At 39.3% G+C, this 25,185-nt stretch overlaps 2 protein-coding genes across 4 annotated transcripts in view; one reads left to right on the top strand and one right to left on the bottom strand.

Moving 5' to 3' along the window:
- The window catches only part of gsna (gelsolin a), a 28,105-nt gene extending 17,768 nt beyond the window's left edge, over positions 1 to 10,337 (top strand). For both annotated transcript variants that reach the window (XM_049603494.1, XM_049603495.1), the window contains 6 exons: positions 3,784 to 3,954; positions 6,047 to 6,221; positions 7,618 to 7,739; positions 7,954 to 8,031; positions 8,117 to 8,177; positions 9,462 to 10,337. In XM_049603494.1, the coding sequence (XP_049459451.1) occupies positions 3,784 to 3,954; positions 6,047 to 6,221; positions 7,618 to 7,739; positions 7,954 to 8,031; positions 8,117 to 8,177; positions 9,462 to 9,631 (777 nt within the window). In that variant the 3' untranslated portion in view covers positions 9,632 to 10,337. The remainder of the gene's footprint in view (positions 1 to 3,783; positions 3,955 to 6,046; positions 6,222 to 7,617; positions 7,740 to 7,953; positions 8,032 to 8,116; positions 8,178 to 9,461) is intronic.
- Positions 10,338 to 11,918: 1,581 nt separating this feature from the next.
- Positions 11,919 to 24,179, bottom strand: stom (stomatin). Of its 2 annotated transcripts, XM_049603523.1 has the most exons (8): positions 24,015 to 24,179; positions 23,168 to 23,200; positions 21,997 to 22,106; positions 21,581 to 21,653; positions 17,391 to 17,473; positions 17,005 to 17,208; positions 14,755 to 14,889; positions 11,919 to 14,666 (listed from the first exon to the last, which is right to left on the bottom strand). In XM_049603523.1, exons 1-8 carry the CDS (start codon positions 24,073 to 24,075, stop codon positions 14,478 to 14,480), a joined length of 888 nt encoding a protein of 295 aa, XP_049459480.1. In that variant the 5' UTR covers positions 24,076 to 24,179; the 3' UTR covers positions 11,919 to 14,477. The 2 variants fall into 2 exon arrangements, with proteins under 2 accessions (XP_049459480.1, XP_049459481.1); XM_049603524.1 differs by lacking the exon at positions 23,168 to 23,200 and having other exon boundaries at positions 24,015 to 24,178.
- Between the last annotated feature and the right edge of the window lie 1,006 nt (positions 24,180 to 25,185).

The following is a 25,185-nucleotide window of genomic DNA, read 5'->3' as shown; positions in this document are numbered from 1 at the left end:
GGATGTTGGTGGGAGGGTCCCTCCTCCTCTGTCGCCAACTCTGCCCGCTACTCATAAATAACAGCCCTGTTTCCAAACTCTGCCCTGACCTGATGTTACAGCAACATCATGGTGTTTAGAGTCCTGGCTCTGAGCTCATGTGTGCCTTCATTCATTTCTGTGTTCTGCAGTCACACTTCACTTCTCATGTGTGTCTCCACTTTGCATGAACAACCCTCATGTTTGTGTTGTGTGTATGTGCTGTGGCATGACACTGATGTGTCTGTGAGTGTTAGAGCAGTGGTTCCCGACTGGTCCAGCGATTAATTAAAGGTCCACACAGTTATGCATATTGAGCGTCATACTTGTGTTTGGCCACGTTGTCGAGCTAGTTTGCTGTCTCTGTTAAGTAGCTGCTATTCACTCACTCCAAAGCAGGAAACTGCACTTCAAAATAAAAGCATGTGCCAGATATTCACTGTACTTTGAAAATAAATTGTGTTTTTTACAAGCTTGACACATTTGCAAGTCACTTGCAGTCCATTCAGAATGGACCATGACCTACCAGTTGGGAACCACTGTGTTAAAGGATAGAGGAAGACTGGATCTCACTTGATTTGTCGAGCACAGACTGCAAAAGCCTTACATAAACCTCAGTTAAAGTTTTGATATTCCTAAGTGGAATTTATACTTGTGCAGCAGACCCTATGCCGTAGCCTACACACGTGTCCTATGCTGTTGTGAGCATTAATACTTGTGTGGTGGTGTGTCTGTGTCACTCTGCAGTTACACCTCCAAAACACTAGTCAATGTTAGGGTTTATGTGAAGTGCTATAAAGTTTAGTTGAATCAAAACACACATTAAACATGGCTTAAAAGCGATAATTTCAAAATCAAGTACACAGATCGACTTCACTATAACTTGCAGCATTCACAGACAAAACACTTGTTTTTATCTGGACACATTTCCCTACCAATACAACATGCTAATTTTTTTTAGCACAAGCCTATGGCAATTTTCATTGTATAAATTAGCCTAACAGCTAGCAGAGATTTCCTCTACTCATATGAAGCCAGGGACAACAGCAACATTTAACAAAGGTAACGTTACAAAAGTCAGCTCCATTACAATTCACAAGGTTCACAGACAAAACAACTGTCTTATACTAAACATGTTTTCCAAACAAATATAACATGCTAACGTTATTAGCACAAGCCTATGGCATTTTACATTGTATAAATTAGCCTAGCAGCTAGCAGAGATTTCCTCTACTCATATGAAGCCAGGGACAACAGCAGGTAACGTTACAAAATTTGGCTCCATTACAACTCACAAGGTTCAGGACAAAACAACTGTCTTATACTAAACATGTTTTCCAAACAAATATAACATGCTAATGTTATTAGCACAAGCTTATGGCATTTTACATTGTATAAATTAGCCTAGCGACGAACGGAGATTTCCTCTGCTCATATGAAGCCAGGATAAATCACACACAAGACTTAAAATGCTATTTTTGTGGAGGCTTTATTGTCTTCACAATTTATTGTTTCTTATCTGTGAAGTACAGTAAATAAAAGCTTTGTTTCCACTGAGGGAAATGGTTTCAGCTGTGTCGCCGCGACGTGTAGTTGAATTTCTGGAGAGGTGCATGTCAGGCTACGGCGCAGGCTCGCAGAAGTATAAATTCGGCCTTATGCAGATACAGAGCCTGTCCTTTACCATCCAGTGTGGAAACGTCTGCAGATGTCACGTTTAGATTTTGCAGATGTGTCCATAGTCTCACAGTCAAAATAGAAAACAGCTGTCTTGCACATGTCTTGACACTTTTGCATTCACAGTTTGTCAAATTTAACTTGACTTTAAAGGGATAGTTCAGATTTTTTAAAGTGGAGTAGTATGAAGTACTTATTAATAGTCAGTGTATTACTGACAGTAGATGTCGGTCAGCACGCCCCCAGTTTGGAGATGCTGACAGGAGTACTGAAATGGAAGTTGAGGATTTTTTTTGTGGACGGAGTCAGCAGCAAAACAGATTTTAGCCACCTAAAAAAGTGTACGCTATACTGAGAATTTTGTTTTTACCTTGCTGCAGACAGTTCTTTTCAACAGGGAAACAGTTAACAGATTCAGTTGCCCATCTATGCTCTCATCAAAGCCAGACTCCATTGACAAAAACAGAAATTTTAACTTGCTGAACACGGGAGCTGCTGGTCTGCCTCGATCAACCAGTTAGTTTGTGTTACTGTGTGACTCTGGTGAATTTTAATCTTTTAAATCACCAAAGTCACACAGTAACACAAACAAACTACCTGATGGAGGCAGCAGTACACCAGTGGCTCCTGTGATCAGGGTTGTTAAAGTACTGCTTTTCTAAAAGGAGTCAGGCTTTGAAGAGAGCAATATAACAGTTTCTGTTCCCCCTCTGAAATCGCTGTCTGTGACAAAACAAAGTGGTGAAAATATTTTATACATAGGGTATATTTTAACTGATACTGAATTTTTTAGGTGGCTAAAATCTGTTTTGCTGCTGCCCCCCTCCACATCAGTATCAGGGTGTCTACAGATATAACCAAGTTAAATTTTAAGACCTTTTTAATACAACCTCAAATTAAATTTAAGACCAAACCTGCAATGGAAATACACATCATATATCTATATATATGGAGACATTATTGCAGTAATGTGACCAAAATATTCAAGACCCATTGAATTTGAATTTAAGACTTTTTAAGGACCTGTAGACACCCTGAGTACATCTCTTTGCTTCGGGGTTAGTACTCCAGCCTGCCTTTTCCAAACTGGGGACTTGCCCACCAACATCTGCCATGATAAGCGCTTCACACAACTCCACTTCAAAAGATCTAACTATCCCTTTAATGTACCATGCTACAACTGGGTATGGTCTGACTGTTTTGTGATACTAACATTGATACAGTACCTGCATTTTGGTGCAGATACCAAAATGACACTATGAGGAATATCTCAATAAATGTCAAAGCACATGAAATTTGCCCCATAATATTGTCTTAAAATCACCAGCTATCTCAAAATAGGTATACAAGGTGAAGGTTAGGAATCCAAATAAATAGGAAGTAAACTTTTTGAATCTGGCTGCTTTGATTCTTCATGGTATAGCGGAAACTTGGTATTGAGGTTAAACACCCAAATAAAGACCACAACGACGCAGTATTTCCTGGAAATAGAGTTATACCATCAACCACAGCATGCAACAAAAGTCAAATATTTGCTGAAACTGCAGAAGACAAGAAAACACTAAAGCATGTCAGTTATGTGTATTCAACTTATGTGTTTGTGCTCTCTGCTCTGGTCTGATAGTCTCTTGGGTTAAAAGCTAAATTAAGGGTTTGTGAAGAATATGCAAACATATTAGCAGCCAAAACAAGGACACTTCCGTTCTCTTAGGTAAACTCAGGATTAGCATAATTAGTTGTGATAACTGATTTGGGAGAAAAACTAACGGCCATAAATATTTATGAGAAAGCTGCAGCCCAAAGAGACTCATAACAGTGTGTTGGAACTTACCTGCGTCATCACTCAGTGTCCTAATTCCTCAAGCCTGGACTCTCACCACCTTGTAGCACACATAGTGAAAACGTGGCTCAGCTCCGTGCTGCCATCTTGTGTCTGTAGTTGGGATTGCACAACAAAGGAGGATCTGTCTGATGTGATTTGGTTGCATCATCTCAGGATAAATGCATGAGGCATATTGAAGTACTATAAAAAACAAATTATCATCCTTGAGTTTTGCTGTTTTTTTAATTTTGCTGTCTGTGCACCAGGTGAGGGTGATGCAGGGCAAAGAGCCAGCCCATCTGATGAGTCTGTTTGGAGGACAGCCCATGGTGGTGTACAAGGGAGGAACGTCCAGAGAAGGAGGTCAGTCCGCTCCCGCAGAGACTCGACTCTTCCAGGTGCGCTCCAACTCTGCAGGACACACCCGAGCTGTGGAGGTAAGAGAACATACATCATTCACTCTCTGACTTTAACACGGACACAGGTGATTTTAAATGATCAGACTGGTGATATTCAAAGTTCTCAAAGTCAACAAATGATGAAAAGACCAAATCCAACAATGAAATGATCCTACAAACATGTACTGTGTGTGTGCACAAAGCATGATATATCTGATTCATGTGTGCCATAGTAAGAGAGCATAATGGATTCACTTCAGAGTTAACAAGATTATTAGAATTCTTAGAAAAGTTTATTATGGAAGAAATTCTGTTTCTCTGACGTAAAGATATACTCTAATTGAGACAAACAGAGCAGAATTTAGTTTTCCACAAACAATTCTGATATAATAATCTCATTGATTCGGAAAAGCAGGACAGTTTGTTTTTTCTCAAGTGAATACATAACACTGACGTGCCGTAGATACAGATACAGAAATACTTAATTGATCCCTGGGATGAAATTGATATATTTTATAGTTGCACACATATATATAAATCATAGATATAAAAATAAATGCATCATGTTAATATGTAAAAATATAAAAATATGTGCATTATGCTAAGTTTGTAAAAATATGTGCATTATGCTAAATATGTAAAAAAAAAAATATCGAAAAATGTGTTATTCTAAGTATGTAAAAAAAGAAAATATGTGCATCATGTTAATATGTAAAAATATAAAAATATGTGCATTATGTTAATAAGTAAAAATACAAAAACATGTGCATTATGTTAATAAGTAAAAATACAAAAACATGCGCATTATGTTAATAAGTACAAATACAAAAATATGTGCATTATGTTAATAAGTAAAAATACAAAAACATGTGCATTATGTTAATAAGTAAAAATACAAAAATATGCGCATTATGTTAATAAGTACAAATACAAAAACATGTGCATTATGTTAATAAGTACAAATACAAAAACGTGCATTATGTTAATAAGTACAAATACAAAAATATGTGCATTATGTTAATAAGTAAAAATACAAAAACATGTGCATTATGTTAATAAGTAAAAATACAAAAATATGCGCATTATGTTAATAAGTACAAATACAAAAACATGTGCATTATGTTAATAAGTACAAATACAAAAATATGTGCATTATGTTAATAAGTAAAAATACAAAAACATGTGCATTATGTTAATAAGTAAAAATACAAAAACATGTGCATTATGTTAATAAGTAAAAATACAAAAATATGCGCATTATGTTAATAAGTACAAATACAAAAACATGTGCATTATGTTAATAAGTACAAATACAAAAATATGTGCATTATGTTAATAATGTAAAAATATAAAAATATGTACATTATGCTTAGACTGTAAATATATATATATATATATATATATATATATATATATATATATATGATAAAATAAAATAAAATAAAATAAAATTATAAAAATAAGTGTCATGCTACGTATGTTAAAAAAAATATGTGCATCATGTTAAGTCTGTAAAATATATAAAAATTATGTTAATTATGGTATGTATTTAAAAATATAAAAATAAGTGTGTTATGCTAAACATGTAAAAATGAAAAAGTGCGTTATGGTAAGTATATAAGTATAAAAATAAAAAAGTATGTAAAGTATGTAAAAATATAAAAATATGTGCCTGATGCAAAAATGTACAGCACAACATAGAAATAGAAAAACAAGAAAGACAAGTAAGTTTAATATGTGCATCATATGTTAAATATACCTGTAAGGGTAGTGTAAGTTAGAATAAATTAGGATACTGACAAGAGTATCGCAGCAGTCCAATTAATGTAATAATTGTTGTACAGTCAAGACAGGGAGAAAACAAGCAGGTTGGCGTATGTGCAGTACAGAGCTCCACAAACTATTAAAAACCTATCAGTGAGCCACACTGTTACACTGGGAGACATGTTCCTTTGTATTTCCTCCTGTTTGAGCATTGTTTGCTAAAACCATAGTGTCCGGTTGTTTTAGGAAATTAATGAGCCTATCCATTCTATAAAGTCATCTCACTCCATTAGTTGATTTCTTTATGCCATTATATTACATGTATGTTCTGCACATTTTAACTTACAATATCTCTGTTTCTATGTAGCTTGACGCAGCGTCCTCCAACCTGAACTCCAACGACGCCTTTATTCTGGTGACCCCTGGTGGCTCCTTCTTGTGGGTGGGAGTGGGTGCCAGTGACACAGAGAAGCAGGGAGCTCAGCAGCTGTGTGGCATCCTGGGAGTGTCGGCCTCTGAGCTGTCTGAGGGAGGAGAGACCGGTGAGGAAGCACCATGAACACAGAATAACAATTTCTCTTTTTCTTTTGTGCTTCTGGGTCAAACTGAAACCCAAAAACAGTTAGCGTGCTCCTGTGGCAGCTACAAACCGCAGTCAAGCTGCTTTAATGTGAAGCTAAATAGTTTTCATCTTGTATCTCAGCTAAAGCAAGTGCTTGTGTTCATCTATATTAAAACAAAGCAGGCCTGATTGCATCAGCCCTTTAGATGTTATCAGTAATCTTGTGATTTGCTTTCAAGGCTCAAGAAGAAACTGGATTCTCTGCTAACAATTTCAAATAGAATACCTCGGGCTAAAACATAACACAGTCAATTTTTTATACACACCCTGCTTCTGAGGACTGAGCTCAGTCGAGGGCTGCTCCAGACAACAGAGCAGAAATTCAACAGTTTATGTCTGTCTAGATTATAACCTTTCCTATTCAAGATTCATGCAGGATAATGAAACATGTTGGTTTTGTTTCAGGGAAAGTGGTGTGTAAAACAGTGTGTTACCTCTGACACTTACTATTGTACACATCATGAGTCATACTGATTAAAAAACGGGACATTTTGTACTTCTTTAAAGGGGTAGTTGGCCAATAGTTGTCATTTAGGGCCATTAGTCGACTAGTCGCCCGCATGTTTACGATATTAATGTAATTATTAAATGATATATTTTGGGCGGGGCAACACAATGGTTTGAGTTGAAGGTGTGAGAAAGAATAGTATCAGTAACATTGTTAACACTGTGCTACATTACAGAGAAATACAAAACCGTACTAATGAACCTTCATTAATATAGGTCTATATTTTATCTACAAGTTTTTTTCTGTGACTAAGCAACCAATGAAATCTTGCCGACTAATGACCTTTCTGGTCAACTAATGTTTGGTCGACTATTAGGGAGCGGCCCTACAAACAACATCCACAAATCATACCACTACGCAGAAGGAAGCGTGCACATACACATGATGAGAAGTGTCTGCTAGTGAGTTAGCCATACCAACTTTACACGGTGGCATTTTGTCAGTTTCAACTTGTTCTTCTGGCCCTAAGTGGCCAAAACATCCATGAATGTGGCTGTGAGGCGATAGTTTGACATTTTGGGAAATATGCTAACACATATCCGCTTTCTTGCTGAGAGTTAGGGGAGAAGATAATGTCACCACTGTTCTGTGCTAAGCTAACTTAATTATCAGCTTTTATACAATGGAGATGCAATTTGTTCATAATTGAGCTTTAGTTCTGGTAGACATTTCTGTTCACCCTTCTGACAAAGCCAGACTAGCTGTTTCCAGGCTTGATGCTTAGCTAAGCTCCAACTATTGTTTGAAGCCCCTCAGATGTTCATATGCCTTCTTACTGTAACAACTTGTGTTTCTGTCCTTTTCACAGATCAGTTCTGGGAAGCTCTGGGAGGAAAGACAGAATATCGCACCTCCACCAGACTCAAGGACAAGATGGACGCTCACCCACCCAGACTCTTCGCCTGCTCCAACAAGACTGGGAACTTCATCGTAAGTCTTTGGTTTGAGCTTCCTCTGCTGCTGCACTGCTTTAAACGATCATTACACAGCAGTGAACCCGTCTGGTAAACGGCTCTGAGACAGTTGGGGTTTGAGATAAACACTGAGTGCTTGAGAATTTGCCTTTCCAGAAATAATGTCCTGGCGCTTACTCTGGATAATCTGCAGCACTCACAGCTCCACTAAATCCTTCTCTTCTCTTCAGATTGAGGAGGTACCCGGGGAGATGACCCAGGACGACCTCGCCACTGATGATGTCATGATCCTGGACACCTGGGAGCAGGTAAAGAAAGAGAGATTCAGAGTCACTGTGATGAAAGAAACAAATACATAGAGTTCAGTTTTTAACATAAAACTCCCAATTTTAGGTGTTCGTCTGGATCGGAAATGAGGCCCAAGAGGAGGAGAAGACTGAAGCCATGAAGTCTGGTAAGGACATCTCGGAAAATAGCTCAACATATAATTAAGATATGATATATATGAGAAAAGTCTTGAAGTCACAGGTGACTGCATTTAACAATAAGTCTCACACAACTAATACAAGCCTCATTTTCCAGTAGTAGGCTAAGTACTTCTTAAACAGACAGACCTTTCTTATTGGGAACTTCAAAGCCAATCTCCATTGACAAAAACAGTAATTCTACCTCACAGGAGCTGCTAATCTACCACTAGCTTCATCAATTAGTTTGTGTGTGTTATCATGTGAATTTGAAGAATCTGAACTGATCCTTTGAAACACCAAAGTCACACAAGAAATCAAACACACTAATTGATCAAGGCAGAAGCTGACCAGCAGCTCCTGTGTTCAGTGAGGTAAAATTACTGTGTTTGTCAATGGAGTCTGGCTTTGATAGTTTCACCCTTTGAAACCTGGAGCGACATCACTTTTCTTGTGCTGCTTTCAGACGCCTTTCGCAAATATTTAAACCTTTGAACCCTGAGTGAATTGGTTAGATTTCATTCAAACAAAAATGTGGGGAAAGGGCAATAAGAAATTTGCTGAGAAATGTTCCACAGATTGCAAAAAAAAAAAAAAAAATAGATTTAGAAATGTATTTTTTTTTAAATTGGGAAAAATAAAAAAGCCAGGGAAAAATTACATATGTCAATAATTATTATTATTTTATTTTAAATATATCTTTAAAAAATGTCATCATTAATCAATAATTATTTAATAATTAATAATTATTACATTTTAAAATTATATTACAGCATATAGCAGTCCTATATCTAGGTCACTTACTTAGTTGTTTGTTGTTAACTGTTCTTTTTCTTTTCTTTAAATTAATTTTGTTTTTTAATTTTCTCTTTTTAATTAATTTCTTGCTCATTTTTATGATCATTTCTTCTTTTGTTGTTCATTGCCTTCTTCCAATATTTAAAAAAAAATTGCTCAAGCATCAAAAGGTTAAAGAACATTCACTGTTTTTTTAACCCATCTAACATCAATAATTTGCTTAAAAGACAACAACAAAAAAGCACCTTATATATAATATTAAAATTGTGAATATAAAGACAGTACTCACATTGCACAACAAAAAAGTTAAATTAAATCTTATTTTAGGAAGACAAAATCCAATTTTGTCTTCCTAAAGATAATTTTGTGAAACACAATATGTGCATTAGATTATTAAACGTGTTTCGAGGTCACTTACTGAGATAGCTCATAAGTTTGCACATCTTTCAATTCAAGCCTTTCCTTGTCTTCCTCAGCGGTCCGTTACATCGAGACAGATCCCGCCAACAGAGACCCCCGGACGCCCATCGTCAAGATCAAGCAAAGCTTCGAGCCGCCCACCTTCACCGGCTGGTTCCTGGGCTGGGACCACGAGTACTGGACCACCGACCCCCTGGAGCGTGCTATGGCTGATCTGGAGCTGTGAGATCTCCCCTGACACTTCCTCTCTTCATCCCTCCCCATCAGCCCTGACCTTTGACCCCGCTGCTCCGCTACAAGCACTGAGCTCCAATCATAAGACTTTTTTAGCTGCCACTATACTCCCCCAAAACTTTTTTTTTACTTTGTGTTGTGAGGGAAACAGGTCGGCGAGGCGGTGTTTTAATTTAGTCTCAGCCAATAGCAATAGAGCTTTAACAGATACTCAGGCTTCCTGTAGGGTTTGTACTAAATACACTCCGCTACTTTTATCCAAGTCAATTTTTCACATTTATTTTATATGTTGACGATAAAACCTGTTCACTAGTGAAGTGTAACGAGAAGTCTTGGTGTGCTGCAAAATTGGAAAACTCACTGCCAAGAAAACACTGCTTATAAACAGCAATACAACCAATGCCTTAATCTTTTTTCCTCTAGTTTACAGTAAACCTGCTGTTTTTTAAAGTTACTGTTCCACTCCAAGGATGCCTTTATAGAGACGTCGTTTGCACCTTCAATTTAGGAGCCTCATATATTTATTGTTTTATAAGTTCCAGATTCACAGCCAGGAGAGCTTGTGTGACACTGCAATAGCCAACTTTACATGGGGAGCCAATGCTTTGCTGCTTTACAAACCAGTTACGTCTTCTGTGACACTTTCAAAAGGTTTCCCTAAGCCTTGTTATCATTTCAATAAAACCAAATTAAACGTGGGGTGTTTCCTGTCTCTGCTTTTACGTACTGGCAGCAGTGATCTGAGAGAATACAAGTCAGATATTGCAGTAGCCATAAAGATAGCTGACAAAACACCTCTATCACCCCCTGCTGGCTGGCTGCAGTATAGCTCCATGTTAGCAGATGGAACATGGGCCAAACTAAAAAGTCAAAGTGCACATTATAAATGAATTTTTCCTACAGATAATTTCTGTCATTTAGGTAATTTTTACATCAATGTGTTTTTGTGTTTCTTCTTCTGATATGTTTGGTTTTAATTCATTATTTGAAGCTGTAAAAAAGGGTGTCTGTGTGCATGAAATCAGTGGCACTGCTTTATGGTAAATGGGCCTGCACGTGTACAGCGCCCATCTAGTCGACCGACCACTCAGTGCACTTACACACTACATGTCACATTCACCCATTCATACACTGGTGGCGGAGGGTGCCATACAAGGTTCCACTTGCAATTCAGTAACCATTCACACGCACTCACACCAATGGGAGCAATTTGGGGTTCAGTATCTTGCTCAAGGATACTTCCACATGCAGATTGGAGAACGGAACTGCTTATCTTCTGATAGTGAACGACCTCCTCTACCTCTAAGCCACAGCTGCTTTATTGGTCATACAGGTGTATGAGTGGGACCACGTTATAGAGGAGATTGCTATTTCATGGACCCTGGCTGCAAATGATGTCACCAGCACAAGAGGGCAACAGCTGCATCCAGAATATTTTGGCTTTATTTTTGAACAGTGGGAGGAAGTGAGGATGCGTCATCCATCTTTACATATGCTTTATGATTCACACACAAGTGGCCACCTGTCACACCAGGGCAGTTCGAAGTGCTTCCCAGAGAAATAAAATATAAAACATAATAAAAGGTAAAGTTATTTGAGGGTGTGCCTGCTTGAGGGACACACTGTCTGTGAGGAATCACCACAGTCTATAAGCCAGCTCCACCCTCTCTACCAGATGTGGTCGCCTCTGGCTCCAAAACACCAAGATGGTGATGGTCGAAAATTGAATTGAATGTCGAACTCGAGGTTGGAAAATGGCAGTCCACAAACCAGTGTGTGATGTCACTGTAGCTGCAACCATTATTTTATATAGTCTGTTTACACACTTGTCACTAGTACAATAAAGCATCCCCATGACAACAAGTTTGTGACGTATGAAAGGGGACACTGGCAAAATGAAGGTATACACGTTTTTGTTTAAGGCCACTCCCACTGAATGTTGAAATTAGTTATGGAGATATTGGCTATAGAGGGAGTTTTTGTACCAGGCTGTAAACATGTTTCTTCTGTAAAGTTGGGCATTTCAACACGGAAATCTGTAGGGATGACTTGCTTTTGAAGCCACCCCCAAGTGGCCATTCGATGAACTGCAGTTTTTGGCACTTCCACATTGGCTTCATTCTAAGCCCTAGAGGTTGCTGCTTGCTTCACACACATACACACACCTGACCTCTATGCCAAATATCAGCCTCCTAGGGCAGAAACTGAGGTCGCCAGAAGAGTGGGGAAACATTTTGGACTGAACAACCAACAGAGCAGTTAAAAAATCCAGACAAAAATGCTTTTTGATAGCGTCTTTATTTTAGGTTTTGATATATTTGTATTATGTCAAGATAGAGCTATATCAAACATTAGCAAACAGTACAAAAAATATTTGTTGGCTGCAAAAACTAACAACCATAAATTCTGGAAAAAAAAAAAAGAAAAAATAATGTGTGTAACATTTATGTATTAACAAAGAAACGTCAGTACCACTTAAGAAGTAGGACTGAAGTTTAGTGAACAGTTTTTCTTAAGTAAAGGCTAACAGAACAGGAACACTGCTTGGTTGCTGTTCGGTGATCAGCAGCAACTACCTCTCTTCTTTCTGTAACACAGTTCAAACCCAACTTAGCGTAACTTTCTCCGAACTCAAAATAAAACACTCTTTGTTGTAGCGACCCAAATATACAGACAGTAGCTTAAGTCATGCAACAAAAAAAATCTATCGTGAACTTGAAACCTGGATTCAGACGTTACAAACCTGAAACCATGTTGAGTCACTGCAAAACTATAATAAACTTCACAGGACTACAACTACAGTGTACACATACTGTATATGCAGACACACACACACTACTGTAGATACTGAATTTACCAACACTTCTGTCCTTTATATGTCAAAAGGAGGGAAAATAGAGTCAGTTTAAAGACAGATAGATACAAAGATGTTTAATTATTTGGCTTGTTTATACTGAAAAGCGCATGTGATAAAATACTGTTAAATATACTATCTAAATAAAAACAACTAAGAGATTTTATTTACCTAATTGTTTTTTTTAAGCGAGTGCATAGAAACGTGAGGTTAAAATGAATCAATGGCAGTAAGTTAAGGCTTTTGGCTAAAAGGTTTGCGATAAGTTTCTTGCTAACAATCCCAGCTTCTCCTAAGCAGTAAAGCCAGAAAGGAGGTGGACAAAATAACAGGAACAACTCCCAAATGTGTGTTCGTTTTAGACAGTCAACTGCATGGCGATCTGAGGTTTAGCTCATATTTTGTCCTCTTTCTCACACGTAACATATGTATGGATAAAAGCATACTGTAACTATACACAAGTAACATATTCAAGGTTTGATGTTATCTGAGACAAAAGTCATGGCAACAGGAGAAACGGTGTTTAAAGTGTGCGTTTCTGTGTTATTAACTTCACTCTAATCCCTACATGCCCAGGAGGTAATTAGAAGATTACTGCCTACCTCTTTTGACGGTTAGTATTGTGATACAGCAAACCAAACACGATCTACCAAGATTACAGCACTGCAGCTTTTGCATGGATCCATCTCATGCATGTAAAAAAGCTAAGAGGATCGTTATACCAGCATGACAGCATTTCTTTCTCTCACTGTGCCAAGAACAGTCGGGAGCAGAGTAGGTTAAGTACAACAGTATACTGTACAGCAGGGATACTCAGGGGACACTTCAGCAAAATGACAGGAGGCCAGGGGCCAGTTAAAAAGCAAATATCAATATTTTCATATGATGAATTATTTGCCTGTTTTCAACATTGTCATGTTTGCTGGCTCACTCATTTTTGCCAATCCAGTTGCAGCAGTCCCCTCACAGGTGAGGTGTACAGAGGTGTTTCATAGATTTGAGGACATTCAGGGTTTAGCCCAGACCTCTGCTGGAAAGGATTCTCCTTGGCACGCACTTTTTTTTGGAGTAATGTCTATTTTTATGTTTTTTTTATGTACTCTAGCACCATATTAACATTTAAAGTACACAAAAATTCCCAGTGTGGTTCTACTTGTTGTCATCTTGAATTAAAAAATGGTCGTCAGGCTGCCCGGCTCCCTAACGCAGGCCGTAATTTTAGTATCACTGCTGTACGGTGTACATACAGTGTAAGCTTGGTGCTGAGGTTGGAATGAGATTTGTATTCAAATTCAGTAAAAACTTTAAATGGCACAGCTAACATTTAAAAAAGTAGTACGGTTTTGTGGATTGGCCAAAAGAGTCATCATATCAGGAAAACACTTAAATATAAACTGATCAGAGCACATTAATAGTGGCAGTGGATGCAGTGTTGCCACAATATCAGGAGACATTAAATGTATATGAAAAGAAATGCGCGTGTGTATGTGTGTGTGTGTGTGTGTGTGTGTGTGTGTGTGTAGGTGTAAGGTCACACATCCAGCAGGCACTTTCCTTTAACATGTTTGTACAACAGATGATGAGGGCTACAGTCAGGGAACCTCGCCAGATTTCTACATTTGTAGCACAAACAAAGACAGAAATAAAACTGCAGAATAAAAGTTATTTTCTAGATTGTGATTTGCAGACTGCTGCTCCCTCCTGGTGTGGAGTTATTTCCTCTCACGCAGGTGCATAGCGTTCAGAGCTACGTTCTTCGTGGTGTGTTTGAATGCAACAATGGTGAGGCGATAAAAAGCTGCTGTAGTGACTAACACCAACTGTTAGTCCTTCGAGGACAGCTTGGTGCATCAGAAGCCACGAGCACTACGTGGCACTGATAGTACAGACAGACATGCTTACTAAACACAGAGGCCTTAATGTGAGTGTGTATGTTAAGATGTTGTGTGATTGTGTACATGCGAATGACGTGTTTAGAGACTCCTCATTGTTTGATAAAGCCCTGCATCATCTCCAGCGGCAGTGGGAAAATGATGGTGGAGTTCTTCTCGGCCGCGATGGTGTTGAGGGTCTGGAGGTAACGCAGCTGCAGGGCGGAGGGAGACTCGGCAATCACAAGGGAGGCCTCCTTGAGTGCCCGTGATGCGTTCATCTCACCCTCTGCTGCAATCACCTTGAGAAGAAAACAGGAGACGGAGGGTGAGGGACGTCTGTGTGAAATCAATACCAATATTCAGAGGTATTCAATATCTACTCCTTACCTTGGCTCTCGCCTCACGGGTGGCCTCAGCCTCGGCAGCCATCGCTCTCTGGAGCTGAAGGGGCAGCTTGACGTCTTTGATCTCCACCCGCTCCACCTTGATCCCCCAGTCATCGGTGGCATCATCCAGAGTGGACTGAAGAAGACAGAGACAAGTGTTTGACAGAAATTGGCAACATGTCATGACACAGCGAGTTCCTTTTCTCGAAGGCCAAATCCAAAACTCTCTCCTCTTTCAAAGCCAACTATCTTGCATTTTTCAATTTGTCCAGCAGATGGAGCTCAACCTGAGCACATATTCCTCTCTTACAGAAAGAAATTACATTTAAATCACAGCTGGAAAAACAACACAGTAACACACAATCCTAAAATTACATATACATCACTGTAACTGCGACAAACATCACAGTACTGCAGCCATTTTACAGTTACAGTTATTTTGTAAACAACAAGCACTGATGAGCAAGAAACACATTACTTATTGTCACTTTCATGTATCAAATATTCCACGCAGGATGTTTTCAGATCAACATTATGTAAGCATAAAAACAGACTGGTGTCTGTTCTTAGTACAGTGGTGCTGTTGCAGAAAGGAGTTTTTTTCTTGTTGTATTTAATCGGATCAGACAAAGCCTCCTACTGTGAAAGCAAAAATTAAACATCTGAGGCTACGCTCTGTGCTGCACGCTTGATGGATTTGTCTATAAAGGCGACTGTGTTTATGTTTATGCCGTCAATGACTTTGCAACTATTATACAGTGATTTGATTGAGGCGTTCAATGCTGCAGCAGAGGAATCACTGTTGGTCCACAGGTCCTGCCATTTAAGAAATTAAATTATTATATTACTTCCACAGTAGTCTGAAACAGAGAGATAATTTCAAACAGATGCTGATGTCCAAATGGCCGATCAGTTCAACCCCACCCTGTCGCTGATGATGGCGGCAATGCACTCTTTGCCATGTGCAAACCCCTGGTGGAAGAAGAGGTTTAACTGTTTTAAATTGTGTTTTTATTGTGTTTCAGTGGGGATAGTAAATACTAATTTCCACATCAATGTAAGACCAATTAGTGTTCTCTAACACTGAACACATACAGTAGATCTGAAATTAAAGAGCTTCTGACTGACAAACCTTGTGACTGTGTGTGCGTCACAGATAAATCTCTAATCATTTACAGAAGCCGAGCTTAAACTGGAAGTAAAAGTTTAATGAATAAATAAATAATTGAACTCTACAGCAAAGCAACAGCTGCGCTCTACATGGAACACAAGACTACCTAATGTTTTCCAAATTTACAGCGGATACACACTTTAACTGCAGTTTGTTAGCTTAAGTGACACCGAGTTCAGGCAAAGTGTCTCTGAGCAAGGTGGCACGGTAATCCTGCATTCTGTTTTCTCTGCAGTCAGGCTGTGTTATTGGAGTCTCATATTATTGCCTTCATTTATTTTTACTGACTACATCATTTGTTTTCTGCATTTCTCACGCAATGAAAAAGAAATTTAGAAAGTGATAACAGTGTGGTGTGAAAAGAGGGCACCGACAGCACAGGGACAGACAAGACACAGCCGCACCGTAAAAACCAGACAAGCCAGCCCCAGTGCCGATACTTGCCGTCACGTACTGGTACTCAGAATGACCAAAAAGGACGAAGAAAGTCTTGCATTACAGCAATAATTTAGTACACAATACACCTAATATGACAAAAAACTGTACTGTATTGTACAGGGAAGGTCAGCCCAAGTGATACTATAACACATTGAAAATATCCTCATTCAAATTACTAATGTTATTATTACATACCATAGAATTTATATTAATTTTTACAACTAAAATGAATAAATATTTTCCTTCACAGGTTAACTGAAATATCCACAAAAACTCCATCCACTCCACTGGTACCATCCACAACTTTTCACAGTGGAAACAGAAAAAAAAATGCGTACCGAACTGAACTGAACTGTACTGTACTGCTCAGTGGAAACGGGGCTTAAGGGTCATACCAAACACAAGAACTGACAGCTGTATTTGAATGTACAAAAACGGATAACATGCCTCGTATGACAGATAAGATACCTACTCTTATCAAAACGCCAGCCTACCACACGAGGAACTAGATCTGTCATGAATTCAAAAAGTCAAGTCTGAACTGATTCAAGACTGGTAGTTCAGGCAAACATGTTAGTGCTAGCATGTTGTATTGAATAACAGTGCCAGCTAACAGTGTGTATAACAGCTACTGTGCTGTACCTGCATACTGTGTGCGATTTCCTCACGGTCAGACAGAATCTCTGCCAGGTTCTTGGTGCCCAGGACGTTCCTCAGGGTGGTCTGGGCCAACAGCCGGGTAGCAGCATCTGCATTGGTGATGTTAGCCACAGCCAGGGTAGCATTCTGGACCCGGTAGTACACCACACCATCGACACTCACTGTCACAGAGTCTTTAGTCAAAACCTGTGATGGAACACACATTTTAGGAAATTAAAGGTACAAACTGTTTCGTGATGCAACGGGGAAAATGCTCAAGTGATTTTTGTTTCAAAGAGTCTGCACATTTATTCTGATGTCATTTGATTTTTGGTGAATGTGACAAAGTGTTTGTTTAATGTAATTGGAAGTGTGTGTGTGTGTCACACCTCTTGCGGAGGGATGTCGAAGGTGATGGTGCGCATGTCCACATTAATAAAGCTGTCAGTGCATGGCAAGATGAAGAACAGCCCTGTGGAATCACAAGAATGCAAATAGTTTTTAACAAAGACTAAAGCCACTGTAAACACAATAATGAGGAAGTGTCTTCACAAATGTTTGAAAACACCGGGATGAATGAAATTCTGGCAGGAGGCCAAGTCGAGCTCTCTTTATAAGGCTGCAGCTGTGCTGACAGCGAGGCAAAGCTGTGGATATTTGCAGCTTTCATAAGCCCGTTTCAAGTCACAATGATTGAATTAGTGCATTAAACAATACGTGGCATGTGCCTGAGTGAAACAGACATGTGCTAGGTGTGCAACCATTTAGCAAACATTAATGCCACACCAGTGAGAGACTACTGGGCTGCATTTCCTGTCAGGATATTGTGTTTTAAATGGTGAGATCACAGCCATCTGTTCAGCAGAGGAAAGGGAAACAGCAGCAGTATCTTCATTCAATTTCCTTGACATTTACAGCCTTCTCAATGATTACAGATCCTGTCAGATAAGTAAAGAGACCTCAGTTGCTCTCACACAGACTCTGTGAACCATCACGTAACTGAGTGGAAAATTCCACAGATTAGCATTACGAAAAGGGTCTGTTTCCAATAAATACCTCTGTTCGTGGCAGAAGTGTATACAGATGCAGAATGTTCCACAAACACAGCTTTTTCATTTTATGACAAACCATCGCCGCGAGCCTTTTTCAAACTAAACATACAGTCACTGTTGTATAACAGCTGTTGTAGAGGGAGAAGGAACCAGATTATGAGTGTGAGTGGCATTATGGGAAACCAAATGCTAAATTCAACTTTGGCATTGGCTCCTAAGGAATGTTAAGTTTGCTGGCAGAGAGCTATAATTACTCCACACCGTCATCAATGGAGTCCCCTGGCACTCCGAGGAGTCACATTTCAGCATTTTGAGAGGACACTGCCAGGTTTTTAGATCCCGTAAAACAAGAAATCAAAGATAAAAAGACTGCGAGTTATGAGATGTATGCAAATTATCCCTCGTGGGAGTCTGTATTTTTTACTTAAACAACTCCACTGTCTTTCAAAACAGAAATCACATCACTGAGAATAGAATAATGAAATCATTCAGACCCTGAACAGACACATATGCAGTAGCTCTGCCAGACATATGGCTCTGTGAACTTGTGTATGTGCATGCCACTTGGTAAAAACTTTAAGGTGGGGCATCTTCTTGACATCATTATTAGGCCATCATAGTTTTCTGTTTTAAACCGTTGTAAAACTTGCTATTTGTCAGCTTGCCCAGCAGGAAGGGGATGGGTGGGAAGGAAGAGAAAGGCCCCTCCCCTTACGTGATCCTTCCCATGCTTTCATTATGCTCCCACCAAATGTTTTAGCTAGAGGACAATGCCAGACTGAAATATCTCAACAACTGCTACATGGGTTGCCATATAGGGCTGTCATGATAACAGCAATTGACAAGCCAACCGCAGGAGATAGCAAGCAACCACCACAACTGCTACACTCATGTTTTTTCTGTTTTTCATGGGAGCACCCAGTATTTACACGACGCTGCCAATGCCAGGAACTGAGCCGCTCAGTGTATATTCTGGACTGAACGCTGCACGTTTGCTGTTTTTTCCTGGTTGCCGAGAGTTGAAAGATTTTCAAGTTTGTGTAAAACGCTGCAGCCACTCAACACTGTCACTTTTTACACAGCCGTCCACTCACATTGGAGGTGGGTCGGGGCAGAGACCAACCATCACATCACTAAACAACAACAATAGAGAGAAACTGATAGTGAACCCACACAGACTGGTGGGTCCTAACTCTCCTACTACGTGTTTCAGCCTTCCCTTCATCCAGAGAAAGAATTCTACCTTGTGCCCACATTTTTACTTCTGTGGATATTCCATATCATTGCAACCAAAGTGTCTTATTGCGCTTATTGCCGTTCTGTGTTCTGCATTTAACAATGCATATTTAGCAAGTATTTAATTTGTTTTAAAACTGTCATTTAAAAAGCAACAATATACCCAGTAGTCAATAAAGCTTATATACAGTACACTCAATGAAGTTATTTGCAGAAACAACAAAAACCGGCAGTAACACTGCATTTTGGACTGTTGAGCCACCCTCAATCACCACAGGGGAAATTCCATCACTGCCACAGCCCTATGCCTTTTTTTCTTTCTTAAACAGACATACACAGGGGATAAGGATTAATCCTTTACCATTTCCTCTAGTGCCACCAGAAGGTTGATATTTGTGGTTTTCAGTGGAACATTTTAACTACTATTGGATGGACTGCCATGAAATAATTGACTGAAAGTACCTGCAAAACTCATAACACTTTCATCAGCCTCAGCTGTGTTTGGAGCTAAGTAACAAATGAATATGCTAATATGTTAAACTAAGATGTGACTATGGTCATGACTTGTTGCAATGCTGATGTTCTGAGTACTTCACAGAGCCACTAGCCTGGTTTTAGACTCTAGTCTTGTTTTACAGTTTCTCCAAACAGTATTTAAGGCTCACTCTTTCATGGGAGAAAAGATTTCCACACACTCAGATCTACGCAGTGTTTCACTTTATTCTGAGCTTTTGGTCTATCAGACTTTCATCAAACCATACCTCGTACCACCAGAAGTGTCCTCTGATAATGGTCTGATAAACCAGAAAGCTCAGAGTAAAATGAAACACGTCATAGTTTCAAGAGTGTAGAAATCTTTTCTGTTAGCTTGGAGTCATTAATATTTCCAGCACCTCTTGCCAAGCCGGGTGGGGCAGTGGTCGTCCCACAAATTGAAAACACTGATGGCAACAGGATTTGGATCATATACAAACGATATCTGATGAGCACTGATATGTGCAACAATATGTATGAAACTTATGTATAGATTATGTAAGATATATAGATTCCTTGCAGACGCCCACCAATATAATTTGAGGTTGGAAGTTAAAATATGTGATTACAGGCCTACTGACAATCAAAAGAGTCAACAAAGAATACTGACCCTCTTCCAGAGGAACAAGCCCCCAGACTCTAATAGTATAGGCCCTCTAAAGTACAGCAGAGCATTTATGTAATGTGGCACCTTTACTATAGTTTGGCTTTGCACAGTAACACCGAGACTAAATAACTAATCAATTTAAACACTGACTTTCAGCTCTAATGGTGTTTTAGAATGTGTACAGTCATATTGGGTGGAAAATGTTGGACGTTTTAAGAAAAAATTCCCCCAATAAGACAATGATCCCACACATACTAACAAGGCAGACGCCATAGAGTTTTTAAGGCCAAATAATGGAAAGACTGTCCAAGTCCATCAAACGAACGCAATCCAACCAATCATGTGCCTCACCACTGAAGACTAAAGACAAAAAGCCTTCGATGCCAGAGAGAACTGGCCACAGTAAAGGCTTGAAAGCATCTCCAGGGAAAATACCAAGTGTCTGCTGATGAATCTGCATAGTAAAGGCTGTCACTGATTGGCCAGAGGGAGCAGTGTGCTAAAGTGTGGAGCTGAACGTTGAATTGAATTGACTGCATTTAACACCAAGGACCAATGAGATGTGCAGATTTGTTTCATGTGACATTATAGTCCTGATTCCCCACTTAAGTTCTATGGCATCATCTTCCCATTACAAATGGTTGAACAATGAATAATTAATGCACTCAGATTATGTGACTGTATCAAAAAACTAATTAATATGATAGAAACACAGAAGGCCTGCAATCTCCACAACATGGTAGAAAGCAATGCAACTTAACATTTAAGGAAACCAGAGAACTTGAACCTCAAGTTGTGAAACAACTGATGATAAGAAGATATTTTACTTTTATAAAGCTGTTTCTCTATAAAGCAGATGTTAGAGCATAAAGAAGTTAGATGTTCAAGCCTTACTTTCACGCAATTTACAGCATCTCCTAGACTCTGAACCAAACTGGGGTTGTGTTTGGGCTCACACTGTCCAATGCAACAGCTGGACTTATAAACAAACGTCAAGACAACACGTTTTAACTAAGTGATGAAGATGACTGTAAGATAACCCAGAAGGACAAACACACACTGGGACCACGTTTGAAGTACATTTCAATAATAGAACTGAGAGTGTTGAGGGAGTAAAAAATACATGCTGGTGTATAAAAACAGTTCTGACCTGGACCTTTGGCTCCTCCTCGCAAAATACGCCCCAGGCGAAAGATAATGGCTCGCTCGTACTCCTTCACAATCTGTGTACAGAGACAAACCACATAAATGGCTTATATATGAGTCTGTTCTTTCTCTTATTTGATATTCTGCAGATGGAAGTGGATACTGAAATGTGCTTCTGGAGGCTAATGTTGAAAAAGCACAGAGCAATGACCCCGCTCACTGAGGATACCTTTTAATTAAATTTATGCAAAACAATAACGTTAAATAAATACACATGATATAGGGGATGAGCCTACAATACAAACACTAGATTTTTCAAAACACTGAGTAAACAGAGGAGGCCATCCTCGGTAATTTACAATACCAGCTAGCTTTGCTTGTAAGGTGGAAAATAAACACTGGATTTGACCTGTGGCTCACCTTAATGCAACACCATATGGAGAGGGGCAGAGTAAGCAGCATGAGGAGAATAGAGCACGCGACCAACAGCCAGCCACACGCGCCGATGTCGGAGTCTGCCTCCTCTAGAGCTGGGGGAAAGAAGACAAATAAATGCACTGAAATAAATTCAACTGGTTCAAATCCTCCGTGAGAATATATTAATATACACTGAATTTAATACATTTGCAAGCAGCTGTTCTAAAAGCAAGTTTCTTTCAGATGCGGCTCTTAATATTCCCTTGCAAAGAACACACATTTCCTATGCAATCATTCATCAGAGAAGCTTTCATCCACCTCTGAGCACCCACCTTTTGTTACGTGTATGGTTAGTCAGGTAGGTTTAAAGGTCCAGTGTGTAGAATTTAGGGCAGCATATTGGCAGAAATAGATTAGAATATAATGTTTTCTGAACATATGAACCATCATGTTTTGTTAGCTTAGAATGAGCTGTTTATATCTGCATAGGGAGCGGGTCTTTGTCAACGGAGATCTCCATGTTGCACTTCCGTGTTTCTACAGTAGCCTAGAACGGACAAGCCAAACACTGGCTCTAGATTGGAGCATTCACATTTTCGACCACCATAGTTAGCAACCCCTCTGTGACGAGAAGCTTAAGGAAAACACAGATTTTTAACTTGAAACACATACGGGTGCTGTTTGTTTTGGAGGGAAAACACCTCTGCTGATAATTCCTGTCCAATTAAAAACCTCCTTAGTGTCTGGATATTAAGTAATCAGAGAAAAAAAGATAACCACACCTCAGCAGGTGCTAGAAATTCAGCCCGTCCAGCGTCATAGATTGATGATGACTGATTTGTTACGTGAAAATGCTTTTCATTGTTTTATGGGATAAATCACTGGATCATTTTGTTCCGAAGAGGAGGGGGCCTCTGCGGATAACTCAGCTCCTGGTAAGAAACATCCTTAACAATTAACACTGAAGGAATCCTAACTGGGAGTTCATGCTGGGCACATGGGAGAAGTTTCTGCAGGGTCACCATTAAATCCTACATACTGTTTCTCTCATGTCACCTCCACCGGTTTGTACACACTGTACACAGAGCAGCCACATCATCCGCCCTGCCTGCAGCATTTAGTCCACTTTAAGTTAGATAATAATATGCATCCACCCAGTGAATGAGATCATTACCTTCAACATCATGTAAATAACGTGTGGCTGAACCTATGGACAAAGTTACATGTCAGAAGGCCACTGAAGGACTTACAGCAACTGAGGAGGAGTTAGTCAGAGCTAGATAGTTAGTAACTAACAGATGCATTGTATACAAACTTAAATAATTTAAAGTTAAGGTAGCAATTGGCCATAATGTCCATAACTGAGCTGAACTGATGCTGCTTTGCGTGACGTCACTCAGATAATCAATACCGGTCACCACAGGGCTTTCCACGCTGATCCCACCCTGTGACTCAGGATAAATGCAGTGGATTTCAGCTCCTTACTAGATTATCTGTCGATTCCCAAACACTAAAAACAAAAGCTAACTTGTTAGTTTAGGTTGTCAACGGATTTCCTCCAAACAGTATTACTCAGCTGTCTTACCGGAATAACGTTATCAATAAACATAACCTCAAACAAAGCCATTGGCTGCACAGCTATATCATTAAGTGTCTAGGTTAATATTAAACACAACCACTTTTATAATATTATACCGTTAATGAGTACATGTTTCGTGTTGGTAACCGTCCAATAAAACCTGGCACGTTACTACCAACAGACGTTATCGAACGCCAGCAGTTTCTACTATTAGCTTGTAGCATGCTAATTTACGTTAGCTTACGTTAGCTATCGTGAGCTAACGTTTACTGCCAACAAGGACGTTGGGTATTTTAACAACAGGTTAACCTACATTTCTACGCTATGTCCCATTAATGGAGGAGTCAAACAACTTGGCAGCAATGTTCACTTTTGCTTTGCTACGAACTATACCCTTTCTGGTAAAGCTGTCCAAAGTTTAATGCAGTAATTTAAGTCTTACCTTGTTGACGCTCTCGTCTCTTGGATTCTTTCATTGCAACCTCTTCGTCGTAACGATCCATGGTTTGAGATAAATAAAATGTGTAACGGTGATAGTGTCGCCCTGTGTTTACTGGTAGCGATTGTGTCCCTACACTGCTCCTCTTGTTACAATGGTGGGGTTTGCCCTGCGTTGTGTCTTGTAGGTGCTGTGACGCAGGAGGGAGTCTTACCCAATGGACGAAGCTCAACCCGCATAGTACACCATAATCATACACTAAATTCATTGCAATGTTCTGTCGTGCAAAAGCCAAAATTAGTTTTTCAAATGCAGCTTACTTATCTAGATTGTACATTGTCTAAACATCACATTTTACCAACCAAAGCGCAACAGTTACCAACATGTACTCTGGTCCTCCTAAATAAAGAACTGCATTATGATATTTCGATGGCTAGGAAAGTTCAATCAATATTTGTGAACATGAGCTACTCTCTGTCAAAGCCAGAAACTAGGGGTCTCATTAACAAACATTGCCTACGCACATACTGAGGCCTGAAAGAGGCATACACCACTTCCCATGCAAAAGTTGGGATCTAAAACAGACTTGATGGGAGAAACTTTGACCCATACTTATAAACAATTTGAAGATGGAAAATTGGCCGTGGAAGTGATTATAAAAAAAAATGTCGAATATGTTTTGACTTTTGTCCATACATATATTTTTAGTATGGATCCTACACATAGTTTTAAAAATGAGATCCCAGATGAGTAAGGGCCCACATAGTGTTTCTCCTCAGTGCTGGCGTCCTTCCTCAATTATTCCCAATGGGAGAGTGCTTATGCAACTGCATGCGAACACCTAGACAGAACGCGCCATGCCCAGCATCTTTTTTCAGACTGTTCCACCTTTTGAAGTTAATAATCTCAAAACAAAGCTTGTTGTTGACTGTGTCGTTAACCTTCTGTTAATGTAGCATCATATTAGCTACTTAGCTCATTTTAGTGTCAAGATATTGTTGTCATACTCCATGCATTGCTCTATTTGGAGTTTTACCAGTGAGCTCACTTACTGCAAGAGGGGTTATTGTGCTAAACAGGAAATCCCCTAACACTCCACTGTAGACGCTGGATTAGAGACCTTTTAATGTCTTTGACCTTAGAGATGATCAGATATTCACTTGGGGGCAAAACT

The sequence above is a fragment of the Epinephelus fuscoguttatus genome, linkage group LG18, assembly GCF_011397635.1.
Source record: "Epinephelus fuscoguttatus linkage group LG18, E.fuscoguttatus.final_Chr_v1".
Lineage (NCBI taxonomy): Eukaryota > Metazoa > Chordata > Actinopteri > Perciformes > Serranidae > Epinephelus > Epinephelus fuscoguttatus.
This window is presented reverse-complemented; position numbering and strand designations above follow the sequence as displayed.

Bases quoted from the DNA above. Each gene is read 5' to 3' on its own strand.
- stom (XM_049603523.1), bottom strand. From the start codon at position 24,075: ATGGATCGTTACGACGAAGAGGTTGCAATGAAAGAATCCAAGAGACGA. The intron at 22,107-23,167 runs GTAATGATCTCA...TCTTTCCCCCAG, and splicing joins TTATTTACATGATGTTGAAG to CTCTAGAGGAGGCAGACTCC. The intron at 14,890-17,004 runs GTACAGCACAGT...TGTCTTCTTCAG, and splicing joins AAATCGCACACAGTATGCAG to TCCACTCTGGATGATGCCAC.